Below are 19,350 nucleotides of genomic sequence, written 5' to 3'. Positions count from 1 at the left end.
TGTTGTCAGATGGGACAAAAATACCAAATTCTAACACAAACTAACAAAATGCAAGTAAAAAAATCCAGCAATGAATTTCCCCGTTCAGGTTTGAAAGGGTCTCAGGGAGGGAGGGGGGGGGGGGCGGGGGGGGCAGCTGTGTTACCTGGTCCAGGTCGTTACGCAGGGCGATCTTGCTGGTGACCAGCTCATGGGCCAAGTCATCGTTCTCCTGTTCCAGCCGCATACTGGCCTCCTGAAGACGACGGTTCTCCCTCTGGACAAACACACACAGTTTGGTTATTAAAAAGAGCCTGTTTTGTTTTTCAAATCAGTAACAAGATCACATGTTTTGTTCCATTAAGACACACAAGCGTCTGTTTGACAACTACTCTAACGATGGGAACATTAGAAAAGTGATTTCTGAGTTTCACTTTACAGCAGAATGTGATGTGTGAATACTGAAACCATTTACATCTCCAGAAAGAGAAGTCTGATAACAGAAGAGAGGAAACAACCTCACACCAAACATTATCTAGTTTATTTTCTTGATTATTTTCCTGGATACTTTTTGTAACTCTTACCACTACTTGCCTAACACTAATATTTTCCAAAAGAAAAAACGGGAAACTTTGCTCGGACAGCGTGTGTAAGGAGGCTGACAGAACACAGACTAGAGACGCATTAGAGGCTGCTGGTTTGATCGGACCATTGACAGTTACTGCTATTTGACCATTAGGGTTATAATGGTGTGAACACTGAACAGATAGAAGTCTCAAATAAATGAGGTTTCCATAGCAACATGGTATGACAGAAGTCTTTTAAATACTATCAACAGTTCCAGAGAGCCTCAAAGGAATAGATTTTTTATTGTATAAAAGCCTTTTTATAGAACTTAATACATTTTATGTCCTTAAAACAACAATTTCAAAATGATTTTAAATCACAGTCATAGGGTTGATTTTAATATCATTGATATGTAAGGGTCTAAGGTTTGATAACAGGGATTTTAACTCTTATAGGTAACCATTTTGCAATCATGACTGAAAAAGCAAAGAAGCACAGGGATGCTGCTCTGATTTCCCCATTTGGACAAGCGGCCCCCAGAGAACTGGTCCTACGTGCTAGAAAGTAGTCTTAAACAGGAACACACAAAACCGCACATTGTCCCAGGGTCCCCATTGTAGACCCTTAGTGGAGTCTCGTGATTATTGGTCTGCCTGTAAATAGTCTCACATGACTGCCAAGCCTGAATGCGACTAAACTGTTGTCACGGCTTCAAGTGGTCACCAGACCCTGATATCCTGTCACTTTTACAATGAGAGACCTCTTCTATCCCCAATGAACTTCACACCCAAACACAGACATCTATTTACACACTTACATAGTATTACTGAACCTTAAGAGTAAGCCTGACTTTTATTTATGATGCAAAGACAAAAAAAACATGACACCTCAGTCTAAGCACCCAGAGGAACACACTCAGTCACATGCCTAAGAGACAGCTTGTGCCACTCCTCAGATTAAATTCATCTCTTCCTGTTAGCAGAGAAATGACTTGTGGTTGAATTTGGGCAAACAGAGGAAAGAACTTCAAGATCTTAGTGGGTGTGAATGGGAGATTCTTCTCAATCTTTAGCTTAGCTTATCTTTTCATATCTTGTCAAAAAAGTCAACCGCTCAAATCAACAAGAGAAAATGTATGAACATGCATCTGCAGCGTATGGTAAGAATCTTAAAAGCCATAAACGTACAAAGTATCTCATTAAGGATTTTTGCTGAAGCAGAGGCAGCTTACCGTGCCGCAGTCCACACAGTCACTAAAGCGTCTTCACACAGAGCCTCCAGCAGCACGGACACAACTCTGACACATGATCCTGACAGGAGTTTCCCTTCCCTGTCCAAGCTTCACTCTCCCTCCCCTGTCCAAGCTTCACTCTCCCTCCCCTACCTTCGTCTGCTTTTCTTTCGCAGTAAGGTAAAACATTAAAAGCCGCCAAATAAAGAACAACTGGGTTAAAAAAGGTTTTATATGTACAAAGAAGACGAGCACAAACAATAACTCCTACCCCAAACAATACAAAACAATCACTACATACCTCAACCTGGAGCTTAAACCATGTAAGAATGTTGAATCCTTAAATTAAGGTCAGTATGAAGTAACTACAACCCCCCTAGAGAAATACACTATTTAACCCTGTGCTAATTTACCAGCTGTAAGTGTCCTGCTCTGTCCTGTTGTTGTGTATACTAGCCTTTCTACGGACTGTAAAGATATTGGCTCTAGTCCAACATCTTATCGACAATAATAGTCTTCCTTCCTGCTCTCCAGAGCAAACAGCCTCTCCAGCCTCGCTGCTTACACCAACATGTGCCTTCTTTTCAGAGATGACAGTTTTTGTTGTTTGCTTCGGTTGTGTTTCTTAACTTTTTACCTGAATGTTTGATACAACTACTTCTTCAGGACTAGTCTCAATAAGTGTTCTATTTTATCCTCTCATCAACATTCACTGTTCTTGTAATAGTTCTTCAAGTTTTCTGAGAAAGGAGAATAGGTGAAGTGTTGCGAAGCTGAATTGGTTCGTTGTTTTGGACGAGTATTTGATATTATTGCTGCATAACATTTGGAGATTTTTTACAAACCAAGAAACTCAGCTGATGTCGTTCAACAAGGATTTATTTTGTCTTACAAAGCCAAGCCCTGTGTACAGCAGAAATGTAGTTTAAAAAGAACAATTAAGAACATCGTGAAGGTGAGGGTCAAGATGTGGGAGATGTTTCCCACAAGTTATATCAAGAAAACTGGAACAATGGTGAGGATCATGTGCTGAACTTTCCTGCCTTTCAAACTGGTACAGTCGGGCGTTTCTTTGTAATATAGTGTTTCTTGTTAATCTCTTCACAACATGATAAGGCCTTATGGAGAGATTAAAAACCCTGTTTTCAAGCTACAGGCTCAAAAGAAAATCATTTTTATTCATTATTAGCATGAGGGGTTCAGTTTGTAAGTAGCTGTATTACGTTTATAATTGAATGGCAACACAGTTTTGGACTGTACAAAAAGTATGAAATAAAGGACTAGTCTGTTGCTTTACAACTCGTTTACTCCAAAACGGGTTGTTAACGTATGCACACAAAATCAGAGTAGCGCTCAGGAAAGATGCCAGTTTCCTATACGCGACATGAGGAGCGGTTTTCAGTTGTTAATGACATTAAACTGTAATCGAGGCAGCTCTTGTGTTGGTTTAAAACTTCCTAACCAAGCTCTTCAATGAGTTGATTTTGTAAAAACATGAATGGCAGATTAAAAACAAGAAAGCAGAGAAGTCCTGATAGAAGAGAGAAAGTGAAAGCAATAGAGATGCTGTCTGATGACACTTTGAGGTTTTCTTTATCTCTGAATTTGAATCCCTTGTCCTGTTTTTTTCTCTCTGACAAAACAGAGTCAGCTTAGCCCAAAAATAAATGTTAAAGATGTGTTAGCCGCTAACGATAAAAGTCTGTGATGTGAGGAAAGTCATTTTCACACCTCAACAGTGTCACAGAAATCGACAAAGGTACAGATGACAAAACAGTGCTGTATTCACGGGAGATTTCTAATTTTAGAAACCTGGTTCATTCGAACAGATATTTTAACTAAAAAAAAGGTGGTGGTGTGTCGAATGATGCCTTCTACACTACAGAAGAACGACTCTTGATCACAATCTTAAAAATACATCAAGGAGCCTCAAAGACTGAGCACGCTCTGAGAAGTTCATTTTCAAACCACAGAAAACAACATTCAGCTCACATGGAAATACTGCATTTGTGTTTGTGCATAAAGTGAAAAATGGGCTGGGTACATTTAACCTCACCACCTGGGGAATGTTAGAAATGTTGTGTCTCCGATTAAAGAAAGAACATCCTACCTGGTATCGATCAATGGGGTCCTCTTGTTGCAGCTGGCTCTCCCTCAGTGTCTGATATTCCTTCTCAAACTTCTTCAGCTTCTTGGTTGGAACCTTAAAGAAAAAATATAAGAAATGTTGACATTGTTAATGTAACTTTGAGGTGCCTGAGGCTGCCTGATAAAATCCGAACAGAGCCCATAGCAATGCTATGAGACACAGGGGATAGAGTGGGATCATGTATTTGAAATGAACAGCCACATTCTATAAATGCTTTAAATACTGAGATCAGATATGTGAAAGAAGCGATTACACTCAGCTGTTTTTTTACTGAGGAGTCTCAGTAACTCAGTAACATTGTTTTTTTTCTCAGCAGTAACGACACCACCTGACATTTATCAACAGGTAGAGAAAAAAAAGTAATTTTCAAAGAAACAGGGACCAGCTTTAAAGAACAACATCCATTTATCTCATACATTTAAACTACAGTATATGTTTGATTGGGTATGTTGAAAAATATGTCAAGCTGCTGCATAATCTTGTTACATGTAGACTTCGTCTGTAAAAAAAACTTCAGCTATAAGGTCAACAACAGTGAAATAAACGGCAAAGATCAGAGGTTTGAATACGTAGACACAGATATCTATTTCACAAAAGTCAAAACTGACAGCTACAATTCTGAACACTGCTGCTGATGAATGTGGTTTTGTGGTTTGCACTGCACAGTTTCTGTTTTCTACTGCATAATCTGACCTTTATGTTTATAACCGTTACATGTCTCCTTATGTGATTCTTTGTGATATTTTAAAAATACGACGTAAAAACACCCACATTACAGAGATTACCGACTACGCACTTCAAAGTAGATTTGACAGTAAATCAGCCACTTGTAGAGAAAAATATTATTCTTATACAACAATTTGTGTTAATGACGGAAGCTTCATGACCAACCGTCGTTCATTTCCTCCTGAGGTGAACAGAAACTAGCATCGCATAAAGCTGTCTGAATTCTGCCATTAGTGAATGCCAGCTAATTAGACTGATACTTTACTGGGTTGCTAGTTTAATTCAATAATAATAAAGATTAATACACATTTGTAGCTCAGCATGTTCTGAAAAAAAAAAATGTAATGTTTCATTCTCAGCAACTCCAGCTGCCCGATTAAAAATGTACTAAGGAATAATTGTCAATGGAGAAAGAAGAAGCTGCACACACTGATTAACAAGTCTTTTAGAATACACAGAGTGTCACTGATGGCGCACCCTGTGGACAAAGTAGTATCTCTAATGTCTTGCTGGAAAATTGGTAAAAAGCATGAAAAGTAACTTGGGTAAATAGATATTAAAAAAAAAGAAGTTTTTTTTGGGTTTCATCGGTGACACACGGAATGATAACAAGTTCAGTCAGTTTCATAACCAGCTAGAAACTCCTTACAGGAGCTGTAAGGTTTGTTTTGAACAGCTTTTTAGAGTTGGACTAGAAGCCTGCTATATTTACAACAATACTCAGAGGACAGATACTTCTGTAGTTAAGATGCTTTTATTATAACATTTGAGTAATTTATGTTTAAAAAATTAATCATTGTGCCTTGCTTTTTTTCCCTTCAGTTTATTCTTAATTACTGCTGGTTAAGTGATCTAATTTACAACTAAGCTTGATAACTTGTTCAAACAATCTAACTGGATGAATCAGTCAGATTCTGTTTTGAACCTGGGATCTTCAGTTATGGTCCGGTTGGACGCAGGAAGGCCACAGAGATTGGATCGAAGATATTGTTTATCTCAGAACATCATCAAAATAAATTATGAAGCACAAACTCAAAATGTGACTTCCTTGTGCGTCTGCATGATTATAGCACACTAAATGTCTGCCAAAACACAGGAAATTCACTTCATGTGCCATCCATTACACTATTTTGACTTTAACTTCATTCCTTTTCAAATATGCTGAGCGCTGAAAGGTCATGTGACTTCTGTTACACATGAATCACTGCAAAATAATGTAAATTTCTAAAAAGCTATGGAGGGGAAACGTTCAAAAACGTCAGCAAACAGCAGTTAAATATGAGACAACACTGATGACTAACTGATAATGAAGTGAAATCTGTGTGTGTGTTGTGAGTGTGTGTGTGTGTGTTCTTCAGGTGGGTGGTAACGTAATCTCTCCTGTGTGGTAACAGCGTTGCCATAGCGCCAACAGTCAGGGCTGGGGATTCCAGGTCAGTCTCAGTCACATGACCCGTCCTCTGAGACCGGCATGTGTGTGTTGTATGTAGACGTATTAAATCGTCTCGCTGACGGTCGGTTTCATCATCAGCTAAAACATCCTTACAGAGAGGAGCTTTAATCACCACTACATGAAGGAAGCTGAACTGTCTCCCTCTTCAGAGAACTCTTTACCTGTCCTTCTCATTGACCTGAGGCTTAACCCTTCATCTCCACGAGCTGAATGGACGTAAAGCCGTAATTTATCTGACACACAATTCCCGAGCTGATAAGCACACTCAGACTCATTCTGTTGTTATCTGTGTGAGAAGAAAGAGCAGCCTGGTCTCTGTTAATAATAGTGTTTTTGTAACGAAACAATGCAGACAAATTGAACGTGGTGTTCCCTTACGGGCAGAAAAAGATCCCTTTTAACAAATTGACTATTTTATTTTTGCTTTTCCTTCATCTGGATGCAGTTTTTCTTCCCACTGTGTCATTTGGTTGAAAACTTTTTGGCTGAAGTAGTTAAAACTAAATGAATATAAAGACTTAATCGTCACAATAAACCCTGATTGGCTGAAAGAAGCAGATTTCAGGGATCAGGGTCAGCTGGGAAACGGCAGCTGGTTAAGATTCAGTGTTTGGCTCAAGGACACTTAAGCATGTCGGGGTTTGAACCTGGTTCTTCAACAACATGCTGTTCTCACAAAACAAAAAACTTTAGTTGGAAATAAGAAGCTCTCCCCAGTTACGCTTTGTGTATCAGACCTTAAAAACATTATTCTGTATTTTTCATCACAGCAGGGGAAGAATCAAATTGTTTTGTCTGAGCTAATATTCAAAAAGACATCATCGACACACTAACTGTAGTGACTGATTATGCAACCCCATGCTCTCCAACACCCCTAAAACACACAAAGACTGCAGTGGGAGTGTGTCAGGAAATGCAATGCCAAACTGGGCTGTGCCTACTTGTAAGAGGCTTGGCTTTTATTCAAACATACAGAACTAAAACAGCTACCATCACACAAGATCCCAGACAACTCTCTATAAGAAAACATTTCTTAATGTGCTGCCCCTTTTAGTTTGAGACCCATATGATGCAACAAATACATGAGCATGTTGCAGACTCTCTGATATTCACTTACTTTCTGAGATAATTCATTCTACAGGGAGACTTCTGCCCTTTACGATGATATTTTGTGTTCAACATGTCGATAATACGGTCATCCAGAGTGACCAACAGTCAGAAGAACTATTTAATAAGTGACAATCCTCAGGTTAACAACATAAAAAGTTACCAACCCTTTTACAGGAAAGTTCCCAGAGTGCCCAACAAAGCTGCTCTTTAAAAGAAAATCAAGTATTTCTGTGCCAATGGTATGAAACTGTATACACCTCCTGTCTGCCAAGTGGGTCTTGTCTCTTTTTCCACTTAGATTGCATTCAAATAGTTGTAACAATGATATAATCTTAACATAAGACAATTAAACACTATTGCAGTTAAACCTTTAAATAAAGATTTACCCTTTAAGTCCTCTTCGATTTCTGTGTATCTAGATGAAGAGTGTTTGGACTGCTGACAGTCAAGCGGTTCATATCTGTGCTGCCAGATCTTGTGAGAGTAGACACAAGACAATAATTAATCTCCTCATGATTTGTATTCTGAAAAATGTATTTCTAAATAATGAATGTTCAGAAGATATGTTACGTTTAAAATATGGTTTCAGTTTATTGTATTTTTGTTGACTGTGGGGCAATTCAATCAGTCCTAACTTTAACAGACGCAGGACCTCCTGCCTGTCTGCTAAGGGGGAGGGGCATTGGTGAAACCCATGTGACACGGATTTAGAAAATACATTTTAGTACAAAGGTTGTGTCTGAAACTGAAAAAATATCATACATCCTACTACATATATACTCAAACACGATAATGCGCTGCCAACAAACCTGACTTTAGTTTGCTGTTACCATCATACTAATAACCACCTCTCAACGTTAAATCTGCTGTCAAATATGCTGTCAAATATGAAACATGAGAACACTATGTCCATTACTTATACAGCTACGTAGTTATCTGAATATTATTTGACCAGATAGAAAATGTATTACAGTACAATTACTTTTATTTGAACGTCACTTTTTGGTTGGGTTCCGCTGCATAGTCTTCAGAGCTGCAATGCATTGTGGGGCCATTGAGTATGATGGGTGAGTTGGTGTATCATGCTTAAAAATAATGGTCAAACTTCTAAACATCCAGACATTTCTCACATACATAAAGTTTCAAACTATGAATTCAGAGCTCACTACATACTCAATATGATGTCATACTTAGTATGACTTGTATGTAAGTATCCAACGATTCTTGTTGAACAATCTCTGGTCAGTGATGGACAATGATGTTATAAATACATTCGGATTGGAATAGCATCCCGAAATCAAACATTCCCAGTCCCTTCTCCCCCCATATGGAAAACTTCTTAAACTCCATTGAGCGATATAAAAAGTCCTTTTTCAAATTCTAAACCTGCTTTTACAACGAGTGTTTATGAGCATGGCTCAGCATCTTGCTCAAAGTCATTTCAAACAGCTCATGGTTTCAAAGAAACAAACAACGCTTATACACAACGCAGTTTAAGGGCTAAAACCAGCTGATGCATCCTCCTACTCGTCTCTTTTTAACTTCAAGTGTTAATATTAGAGAACAGTTTAAGACTGTGATTCATTTAAGGAGATTAAAGTTTCTTAATGTCGCTGGAAATGGTACCAGGACCACTTTTAGATCCCTGACCTGAATTCCTGCAATAGAAAATGGAATTAGTCCCAAATGTCCAAGATGAGATCACACGCTGAAGTGTCATACTGGGTAATATGCTATCAGCGAGTGTGTGAGTGTGTGAGTGTGTGAGTGTGTGAGTGTGTGTGTGTGTGTGTGTGTGTGTGTGTGTGTGTGTGTGTGCGCATGTGTCAAAGGGGGAGCTGCTCTTACATAAAGTTGCAGTCGGAGAGTTTGAATATTGAAATAAGGGCAAACCAAGTGGACATCACAGGGAAAACAAGGTCAATGAATTAAATTAACCATGTGTGGGAAACACACAACTACAACTACATGCACAAGGTCCCCAATGATCCCAAATGTATACGACTAATTGAAACAAACTGACAGCCGCAAACATATTCTGTGTCTGACGAAACCACAAACATGAGAAACTCTCAGAAAGAATACAGCACACACCTACACATTCACACATGAGTCTATGTCAACTACCTCATGGAAGGAGACATTACTGCAACATCAATATTGTATAGTCAAGTTTCTGACACATTCAAATAAAATGCCGAATGGAAAGGAGAGAATAGATGAAGAACCATCAACATCAGATGAAATTAAGTACAATAAAGAAGCAGGTGAATTGAACGCAATCTAATATGCAAGAGAAACACTCAATGTAACAGGATAAATAGTAATAACCTCCATCAAATTTCAGAAGGAACATACCAAGAAAAGAAAGAAAAGAAAGAAAAAGAAAGCAAAGTAGTCAAAGGCAAAAAAGGAACAAACTGACACGAGAACAGACCTACCACCGGTCTGAGAGCTCTGAGGGGTCTAGAGTGGGCGACCAAGCGAGTCAGGGTGTCCTCCTCACCCGGTCGGTCGACTACATGAGCGTCGTACGCCACCATGATGGACACCTCCTGCATCATCCTGACTCCTCGTGCCCCCCACGACAGCAAGGAGGAAGAGATGATGAAGAAGATGAAGAAGGAACCAGAGAAGAGTGCAGCTGACAGGTTTTGTTTCTCTCTGAGTGTGGGAGGAGGTGACTGGCTGCTTTGAAGAGTCCCTCAGGAGCTGAGCCCCGCCCACTGAGAGGAGGAGGAGGGGCAGTGGGGGGAGGAGGAGGAGGAGGGGGAGAGAGGAGGGGAGAGGGTAGGCAGTACAACACACCTGTTTGTTTCTCCTTCTCTCTCCCTCTCTGTAACGCAAGAAGTGTGCAACAAAGGAGGATGAGTTTGCGTTTTCTTCCCCTCCACCGAGTAAGTTCCTCCTCCTTTCTCTCTGTCTGATCGCCCGTCTCATTTGTGCCTCTCTCTCCCTCCCCCTCTTTTCTCTAAGTTGCTTTTTTCTGTTTCCTGCTGCGGTAAAAATAAAGATAAAAGCTTGTATACACATCTTCACTTTGTGCTTGAGTGTGTGTGTGTGTGTGTGTGTGTGTGTGTGTGTGTGTGTGTGTGTGTGTGTGTGTGTGTGTGTGTGTGTGTGCTTGAGGTTAAGAGAAATACGCAGGAAGTTGTCAGATCAGCCACAGTGACTTTTCATCATAGTTGTTTCAACAGTAAAATGTAAGAAGTGAAAGGCTGTCCTGGATGATGCCTGATACTACAACAAACTCACCAAGGACCCCTCAGCTTAAACTACCTGACAACCTCGCTATTGTCATGGCAACAGACCCCTCCTTTTTCCTCTTGAGTTTGGAAAACATACAAACATCTATGGGTTCACATTGCTGTCGCTGTCTTTTGATGTTTCTCTTTCTGGTTCTATCATGAAGTTGAATTGTAAAATTCTCACTCACAAAACAGAGAGAGAAGTTTTTGGTGAGGCAGAGGAATTATCTCAAAATGTTCAAAACGTCTGCCTCCAGTTTTGACTCTCCAAATCAGATTTAAAAAAAAAAAGTAAATGCAGATTTTCATCTTTGTCTTTACTTGAGAACATTTGGCAAATTACAGGAGATATTAAAATGGCTGTGGCCAATATAGCAATGTTAACATAATCTGTATGTCAGATCTTTACATGAAAATGTCTCGGCCTTAGATAGTTACAGTTATATCATAAAGAAAATGGTAGCAGAGAGAAACCTAAAATAACGTGTTTGATGGAGAATTGTAAGTGAATGCAAAGACTGAGCAAGTAATCAAAATAACAAGTGAGCTACAATGAATAATTGAATAAACTTAATATAAATAATGTAAGTCACATATTAATAAAACAACACGTTCATAAATAATATAGAAATAACTGCTGACTAAAGATGTTTTTCATGTTCAACAAAAAGGAAGAAGGAACGTGACAAAATCTAATGTTTTGTTTTCACTAAACTTCAACTTCACATTCAACCAACTTAAAAAAAAAAACGTGAACAATTTTGCGCTGATTTTTTTTAATATTCCCTAATTTACATAGATACAAGTGAGACGGGGGCACCCAGGACGCTGTCTTCTTGCAGTGCAGTTTGCGGGCATTTCACCCTTTGCACGTGCTTTGTAGATTCCACGCTCTCTTTTTCTCTCACCTGCACAGGTTTTGCGCACTCAAACTGTGGATCTGGCCATAAATCTTTCATGCCAATAAACTATTCTGTGCACAGCCTCTTTCTACACTCATGTCTCATTTCTCTCTTTTTGAGCTTTCCTGTTGGAAGGATTTGCTAGAAAATCAGTCAAGCCTTGAGCAGCCAATGAATATACAACATTTCTCTCCTGAAAAGTCATCACTCCAGCTGCGGTCCAGCGGGTGTTTAAGAAGGCAGAGAAATTCAAATTCTTCCCATAATCCCCAGAAAAAGGCTAAGCCACACTACTGCCCGTTGTGTTCATCAAGCCAAGGTGCCAGTGAATTCTTTCGATGTTTTAAGCAGCTTATGCTGTTCTGCTGATCCGATTTAGACGTTGGCGGAGAGAAATATGTAAAAAGGGGGGGTTAAGAGAAAATAAAGTGGCTAAAACAGGCTGGTTTTCACTTTCTCTCTGATGACATTGCAGGTCTTCTGAAGCTCCTCCAAGACCAGTAGTGTTTACTGACCACCTTAATCAAAGCTGAAGGGACAGAAAGTGTCCGTTCAGCTAAATGATCAGAATCAGCTTCAACTGTTAACCCCACAATACATTCATGATATTTGACTTTGTCTAAAAAGTGTGCTTTGGATCACTATTAAAAGCCTTAAGACACCACATGGCCTGGAAAGTGTCCCCGTCCAGAAAAGTCACTCTATGGAAACAGTGTGTGTGTGTGTGTGTGTGTGTGTGTGCTTTGGAGGAGCTTTAAGTAAAGTGGTGGAGGTGGGGATACAATTAGTAAAACAATTATTTAGCTGATTATATATTCAGTGTTAAAGGCATTTCTCAACCGAAAATACCAAGAGGGGGCAGGAATGAGTTTATGAAACATGAAGGTTTGCTGCTTTTCTCTTTTTTATATCACTGAAAGTTTAATACCTTTGGATATTTAGATTGAAATACGAACAAAATAAACTAGGGTTATTCCAACACTAATAGTACCCGTAACTGCCTCTGAAGTGCAATATTGGCAATGTTTCAGGTAAGTTATCATGTGGCAATAAACATTAAAAGTGGGGGGCTGCTACAGTAGCCAAGTGTGAGATGTTTGTTAAAGAGAACAAAATTAGCTATTTTTTACCAATGCAATGTGTTTTTTTATGGCATTAATATCTCATAAATACTAAATATTGTCCAAACCTCGAGTCAAAGGGTCGGTGACAAAAAGTGAGAAGTGAAAAAAAAGAACAGTACTTTTTTCTGTTACTCCTTCTCTTCACTCTGAAGTCTTGTTTTTCTCTCTCTCCCTCTGACTGACTTGCTCCATATTACTTCTATCCACTGGGAATATTCTATTTTAAAAATGAAAAGAGAGTTCGGTGTGAAAACCTGACAGTAGAAAAACGATTCTTTTGAACAGAAGACAAGGAGCTCAGACAAACGCCTGTGTGAGAGTGTTAACTCTGGTTATTAGACTGTGTTTTGTATTTGAGTTTAAGATTTAAGTCAACGATTTGCTCAGTCAGTTCATCCAAAAAAGTCTGACATCTCTTGCATTTGTAAGCAAGAGTCCAAGAACGTCCAGGAGAAGCCACTTTCCATCATGTTTGACAACATGTGTGTTACCATTAACACTCAACGAATACAACACTGACAGTAAGTGTAAATGAGCCTCAAATGAAAACTCAGCAACAGCAAAGGAGTGAAAGATCAGCGAGATGGGAGGATCAAGCGATGAGCAGAGATATACAATGTTTGGCTCCGTCCTGATACTATCAGACCAACTAACTCCCGCCTGACTATAGTATCGCTTCATCCAGCATAATGACAAGTGTGTTTAATGGCAAATTATTTGGAGAGTTACCTCTGGTGAGTGTGTATGAATTATATTGTCCACAATCCTGTATTTTACATTTGCCTATAGAGACACGTGGCAAATAAAGGAAATAGACAGAATAAATGAGTGGAGTAAGGCAACAATTGGAGATGTTTTCAAACAGAGAAAGAGGAATCAAGAGGTTTTCTGATACCCTTTTTTTTACTTGTTGATACTGAGTCCGACGTCCCATATCTTGACTTTAGATCAGCCAATAACGAGAACCATTCTGTTAATAGTAAGCTTAAATAATTAGATCACAGTGGTAGAAAAACACAGATGTTTTACATTTTGATAGATTTAGCTTACTTTTACTTTTGGGCCTTTTTGCCTTTAGTGGATAGGACAGCTGAAGAGAGACAGGAAATGTTGGAAGGAGAGAGTGGGGGATGACATGCAGCAACGGGCCGAGGACGTATTCGAACCCACAGCCACTCATGGAGGACTACAGCCTCTAACATGGGGCCTGCGACACAACCGCCAGGCTATCAGCGCTCCCAACTAACATCAATGCATATAAATAACAGTATCGTTTCTGTGAATTGAGAGTTTGAAAATGAAGTAGATCATAACATACGGCCTCAGAGTTATCAGATTACAATCCAGTTGAAGACTTGCCTCTGTACTCCTGTTTCTCTCTCCTGTTCCTCTGTTTTCTCTTTGTGATGCTAACAGTTAGCGGCTTGCAGGGCGGCTCCATTTTGAAGCAATATGTATCTGCTATCGAAATAAAACTATCTTAACACACAAGAAGGGGATAACTTGATGGTGTTCCAACTCTCAGTCCAGTTATAGAGACGTGTAGAGTCTGTGAAAAGCAGTGTTCGTGTTTATTCCTACAATGTGAGCATGTACATGTTGAGTGTGTTAGTGCATTCTCCTCAGCACAAGGCCTGACGCTGCAGAGTGTAAGTCGGCAGAATTGTGCAAAAAAGCCGACCAAACTACCAGAGATAAAGAGTGTTTCACAGTGCAGGATATCCTGTGTGCAGAGGAACACAGAAACACACTCAAAACAGGAGGGAATGGAGGCACTGAAAGTCATGTGCCCTGCCAACATGTCCTTGAACACAACACCACATTACAAAGTGTTTACTCAGCGAAAGTTTTGTTTGGATAAGAAAATCTGAAAATGTCTAAAATGTGAAATATTAACTGTATGCAAATACGGAAAAACAGGTAAAGAGTTTACAGCAAGAAAAAGAGAGAAGGGTGGAGAGGAAGGATGATTATCTGTTCCATCTTTCTCTCAACTCTTTCCTTCCTCTATCACAACAAACTCCACACACACACACACACACACACACACACACACACACACACACACACACACACACACACACACACACACACACACACACACACACACACACACACACACACACACACACACACACACACACACACACACACACACACACACACACACACACTTTCATCTGCACTGTTTGCTGCTTTCCGACTCTGGTGACCTCAGCAAATTCCCTAAATGCCAGCAGTCTTATTAAGGTCAATAGGAGGATGATAACGTGTTTGTGTGTGCGTATAGTATGTGTGTGTGTGTGCATATGCATAAAAGGGAATTTTAGTATACACACAAAACCTAACAACTTCTAGAAAACTAGTCTTCATGAAAGCCGTCTTTTATCGGCGAATGACAAAGAAACATACAATAAAGACTCAACAGAGAAATGAAAGAGCACCAATATAACAGCAGAGATGGAAACAATATGTCAAACTAGCACTGACTCACTTCTTACCCTTTCAAGGCAGTTGGAACAAAAGTTGCATACTCATTCACAGCTTACCACTCTTAAAGTCGATATGGTTAACTTTTCAGCAAACAGTTTTTCTGAACTGAGATCTTTACCAACTCCAGAGGGAAACACTGAGCTCTGTAGCTGCTAAATACTCCACGTCACCACCCTGTCCTTCTCGCATGAAGTGAATTATCCTGAATATTTCCTGCTGTGTTCTCACATGAGTTCACCCCGATGTTAGGGGGAAAATGTACAAGGGGCTGGCAGGAAAGAGTCTGGATAAAGTTGGAGTGAAAAAATGTGTCTGTTTATTGGAGTCCAAATGTACTGTGAAGAAATCAGGGATGTCACCATGTTGAGAGTAGCTCATATTGCAATAAGGTCATGAATTCATTCAATCCCAACAGGGACTAACCTGTCACTCTGCAGACCCCTCGACTTTCGACCCCTATGGTTAAAGGTGCTTGTGACTCAGTGGGGAATTAAAAAGATAGGAATTCCTTAATGTGTTGCTTGGAGCCAAACACATTCTCACAGTTCTCCGGGAACCATTTGTGTAAAACATTTAGAAACAGGTAAAGGACTAAGGGGGCTACCAAATTCTCATGTTTGTTTGTAGCAGTCTTTACCTTGATGTTGCAGGCCTGATCCATAAGCCTGCGGGCGTTTTCTGCAGCTCTGTAGCGTTTTGGGAGCTGGACTCTGAAGAACTTAAGAGCCCCTTCGAAGTCCGCCTGTAAGAGGTCCTCTTTAGACGTCTGGAGCGAGACATGAGGAAGTGGGAGGATAGGGAGGTGGTGGTGGTGGAGACAGATAGACAAGAGACGGTCATTAAGATTCAGAATCAAATAGTAACCTCAAACAGCTTGATTTTCATTTTTAGTGAGGACATTATAATCGGTTGGACCAAGCCAACCCTTGGCTGTTATGAACTTATTGACAATAAGAATCTTTACAGAAATCAGATTCAGGCTACAGCTTCTGTTCTTAAATAAGTTTATAAAAGAGTTGAATCATTTTGTGTTATTTTGAGTTTGAAGCTGTGTCTGCAGCTGTTTGTCCAGAGTATGTGGTCAGCAGCAGATATCATGATATCATTTGTTCCCTCAGCAGAGTCACCTTACACATGCATAATCGGACAATGAAGCTCACATTCCTGATTGTATTAAATCACATCCCATTCTTTTATCTGCTCTTATCTTTGGTAAAACGTTTTCCTGCCTGTTCATTCTCATTTTGCGAGACAAGATACATCCAGCAGATTCATATGTAACTGTCTTGTACGATAGTTGGAGCACACAGGTTAAAGGAGACAGCTGTGATTGTAGCTTTAGTTTTAAAGGAAGAAATCCCTTGTGTCGAGGAAATAAAAGTCAGATACACAAAACCCTGAGCTTCTCTGTTGAGGAATTTGGACAAAGCAACTTAAACTTTATTGAACTACAGGTTAGAAGAAGGATGCTTTCGAAATCAACCCCCTACAAACACACAAACCTATGACACCATCTTGTGGTATTTAAATGAATTGTCACAAGGATCTTTCCAGGAGATGTTACTAAATGCACACACATGCAAAACTAATCAACATGTTCCATACCATGTTTGAGACACACTCCTAATTATAATAAATCCACATGAAATAAAGATGAAGAAATCTAAAATATTGGCAGCATGAAAAAGAAGTAGTGGGGACGAGTATCTCTTTCAGACGTCTGCTTTATAGAATCTTCAGTGAGGAGGCCACAGAGAACCACAGAGCTTTCCTGCTTTTCACTTTCTGTCCTAATCCGTAGCTCTTGTCATTATTAACACAAGTCAAACTAACAACCTCTCCTCTTTAACTCTAAACCTGATGATCCCTGCATGCTCTTTTTCTTTCGTTCAGCATCTGTTTCATATTCCCCCCTCTCTCACCGCCAGCAGCTTAGGGACGAACAGCCGGTGACCCATCCCGAGGAGACCCATGACCCTGCAGAAAGAGTCTGCTGATGCCTCACTGCCGTGGGCCCTCTCCTCCACTGTCCCATCTCCATCCTCCACTGCCCTGCGCACCGATACTGATGGAAGGGGCAGGTGCTGCGTCAGGGCAGGTACAGGGGGAGGAGAGGGAGGAGGGGAGGATGGAGGAGTTGGTGGAGGGGTGGGGCAGGGTGAGGGAGAGGAGCGGTCCCGCTCAGGGGCCAGGGTGGCAGATGACTCCAGGGTGTCGTCCTAACGTACTAGTTGGCTTCTTGGGAGTTGGAGGAGAAAGGGGTGGTAGGTGTTTAACTCGGGCGAGTCAAGATTTCCTTCGTCTGATTCTGAATGTAAAATTTGACAAATCTTCAGGGAAAAGAAGCAGAGAGCAGCACTCCAAGCAGAGTCACAGTAGTCGGATTTTCAAGTCGCTAGATAGGAAAGAAGCGATGACATCCAAAGCTTTACAGGAACTCAGCAGAGACAAGACTAGGCATCCAAGGCATGTAACGCTGAGGTTGCTCCAGCTCATCTAAGCAGCACAGAATCTGGACAAGTGGACAAGACGTCCCTAAGCTTGTACCACTGTCAGAGCCTGGAAATGTCAACAGTGTTCGTCAAAATAAAAGTCAGAAAATGACGTATTGACGCTGCTTGAGTCATTATGCCGAGTCTTCCAGCTACCTGCCAGACTCACTTTGAAATCCAGTCACACTGCCCACTCTCATCTTTCCATGCCAAACTCCTCCACCAATCCCAATCCAGTATACCGTCGCTTAGCAACACAGCTTCTAAACACGTGGGCCTCAGTACTCCGTCTTTTTAAATATTTTCCTTCACAGTTAGACTTCAAAGACGGATGCAGAAACCGCTTCGGTCCACAAAATTGAGTGGCCTTAATGCTTGAGGCTTTGAGCGCAAGACGTCACATCAAAGCAGTCGATGTGTTTTGTATTCCTATTTCCAAACGGGAGGCGGAGTCTGATATGAAGCTGACAGGGCTTTTAGTTTTCTTTGAAATGTAAAATTGCCTGAAATAACAGTATGATTCCTTTCATCTGAAGAGCCCTGGTCTAAGCCTGAGCAGAAGCAGAAGAGATGTGGTCTGTTAGCATTGGCCCTTTTCAGCCTCCAGGAGATGATGATGCATTCCTGTTGGTTTATGGCTGAGTGGATGCTGAACCCGTTGACTCAGATTTAAGCCAGTCAGTGATGCATAGAAAACAAGGCGAGTTTGGAAGCATGTAGTAAAACAGAAAAAAAGTGTATCACGATATCGTCTCGTTGCTCGTCCTCGTCAGTGATGTAACCCTTTGATTTGAAGTCTAACCAGATCCAACAAAGAGCAGTAAAAGCAGAGTCAGGTCAACAGCTCCAGCATGGACTCAAGTATCTCTCCCTCCGGCAGATTTCCATTAGCAGCAGCCAGACATCCGGTCTGTAGCGGTCAGTAGATCCTTTAGATGGGAAGCCATCTCCTTCAGATGGAAAGTCACTTCTGCCTCTCAACAACAAAGCTTAAATGGATGTGTGTTTGCACGAGTGTGTGTATTGTTGTTCCTTCAGGAGTGATGCTCCTTGCCAGAAGCCGGGTGAGGCAGAGTAAAGGTACCGCAGAGTGCTTCTCTCCAACTGTCTCTCTCTTCCCTCACTCTCTGTGTTTTCCTTGCCTCTGTACTCCTCTGTTTTCTCTTTGTGATGCTAACAGCTAACAGCTAGTGGCTTGCAGGGGCGGCTCCATTGCAGAGGTCTGGGTGGTGGTGGTGGAAAGAGGTAGCGAGTTGGAGAGCCAACAGAGAAGAGGAAAAGGCGGAGGTAGAGGAGTGGAAAGCAGAGACAAGAGAAAACATGGAACCGAGGGAGAGAGGCAGATGTAAGCTTGCATCCATGGGAGGTAGAGATTGAAGAAGAAAAAAAAAAGAAGAGCTTTTATCCTCCAAGTCCAGATTGCTAATGCTATAGCATATGCTCCTGTTGTGATGTGGATGGGGGCTGCTAAACAGGAGAGGGAGGGAGATGAACACAGATGGAGGGAGGGGTGATGAGAGCGGAGGAGAGAGAGCAGAATGGGTGTAGGAGGGAGGAGGGGCCTCGGGGGACAATGCCGTCATGCCCCGCCAATGAGAGGCGGTCTGTGGAAGCCCCTTCTTCCCTCCTCTCACCTCATTTTGTTCTCCGTTCCTGACCATTGCATGCACCACATCTTTCTCTCCCTGAAACTAAAGAGTCATGAGTTATTTAGAGAGAAGGCCTGAGTGAATCTGCATTAATATATATATATATATATATATATATATATATATATATTAATTTTATATTATCATTAATATCAGTCAATATGCAAATTAGGATTGGCTTTACCACTTTTAAATCAGCCTTTGTTTCATTTGTCTTTTTTTCTCTG

The 19,350-nt window shown here is 40.8% G+C and overlaps 1 protein-coding gene across 2 annotated transcripts in view; it reads right to left on the bottom strand.

The window, feature by feature from the left end:
* rabgap1l (RAB GTPase activating protein 1-like) overlaps positions 1 to 19,350 on the bottom strand; it is a 109,161-nt gene that overhangs the window by 6,900 nt on the left and 82,911 nt on the right. For both annotated transcript variants that reach the window (XM_020656132.3, XM_020656140.3), the window contains exons 19-21: positions 15,620 to 15,748; positions 3,888 to 3,980; positions 146 to 256 (exon numbers count right to left, since the gene is read on the bottom strand). In XM_020656132.3, coding sequence (XP_020511788.1) covers positions 146 to 256; positions 3,888 to 3,980; positions 15,620 to 15,748 — 333 coding nt within the window. The remainder of the gene's footprint in view (positions 1 to 145; positions 257 to 3,887; positions 3,981 to 15,619; positions 15,749 to 19,350) is intronic.

The sequence above is a fragment of the Labrus bergylta genome, chromosome 6, assembly GCF_963930695.1.
Source record: "Labrus bergylta chromosome 6, fLabBer1.1, whole genome shotgun sequence".
In the NCBI taxonomy this organism is placed as follows: Eukaryota; Metazoa; Chordata; class Actinopteri; order Labriformes; family Labridae; genus Labrus; species Labrus bergylta.
This window is presented reverse-complemented; position numbering and strand designations above follow the sequence as displayed.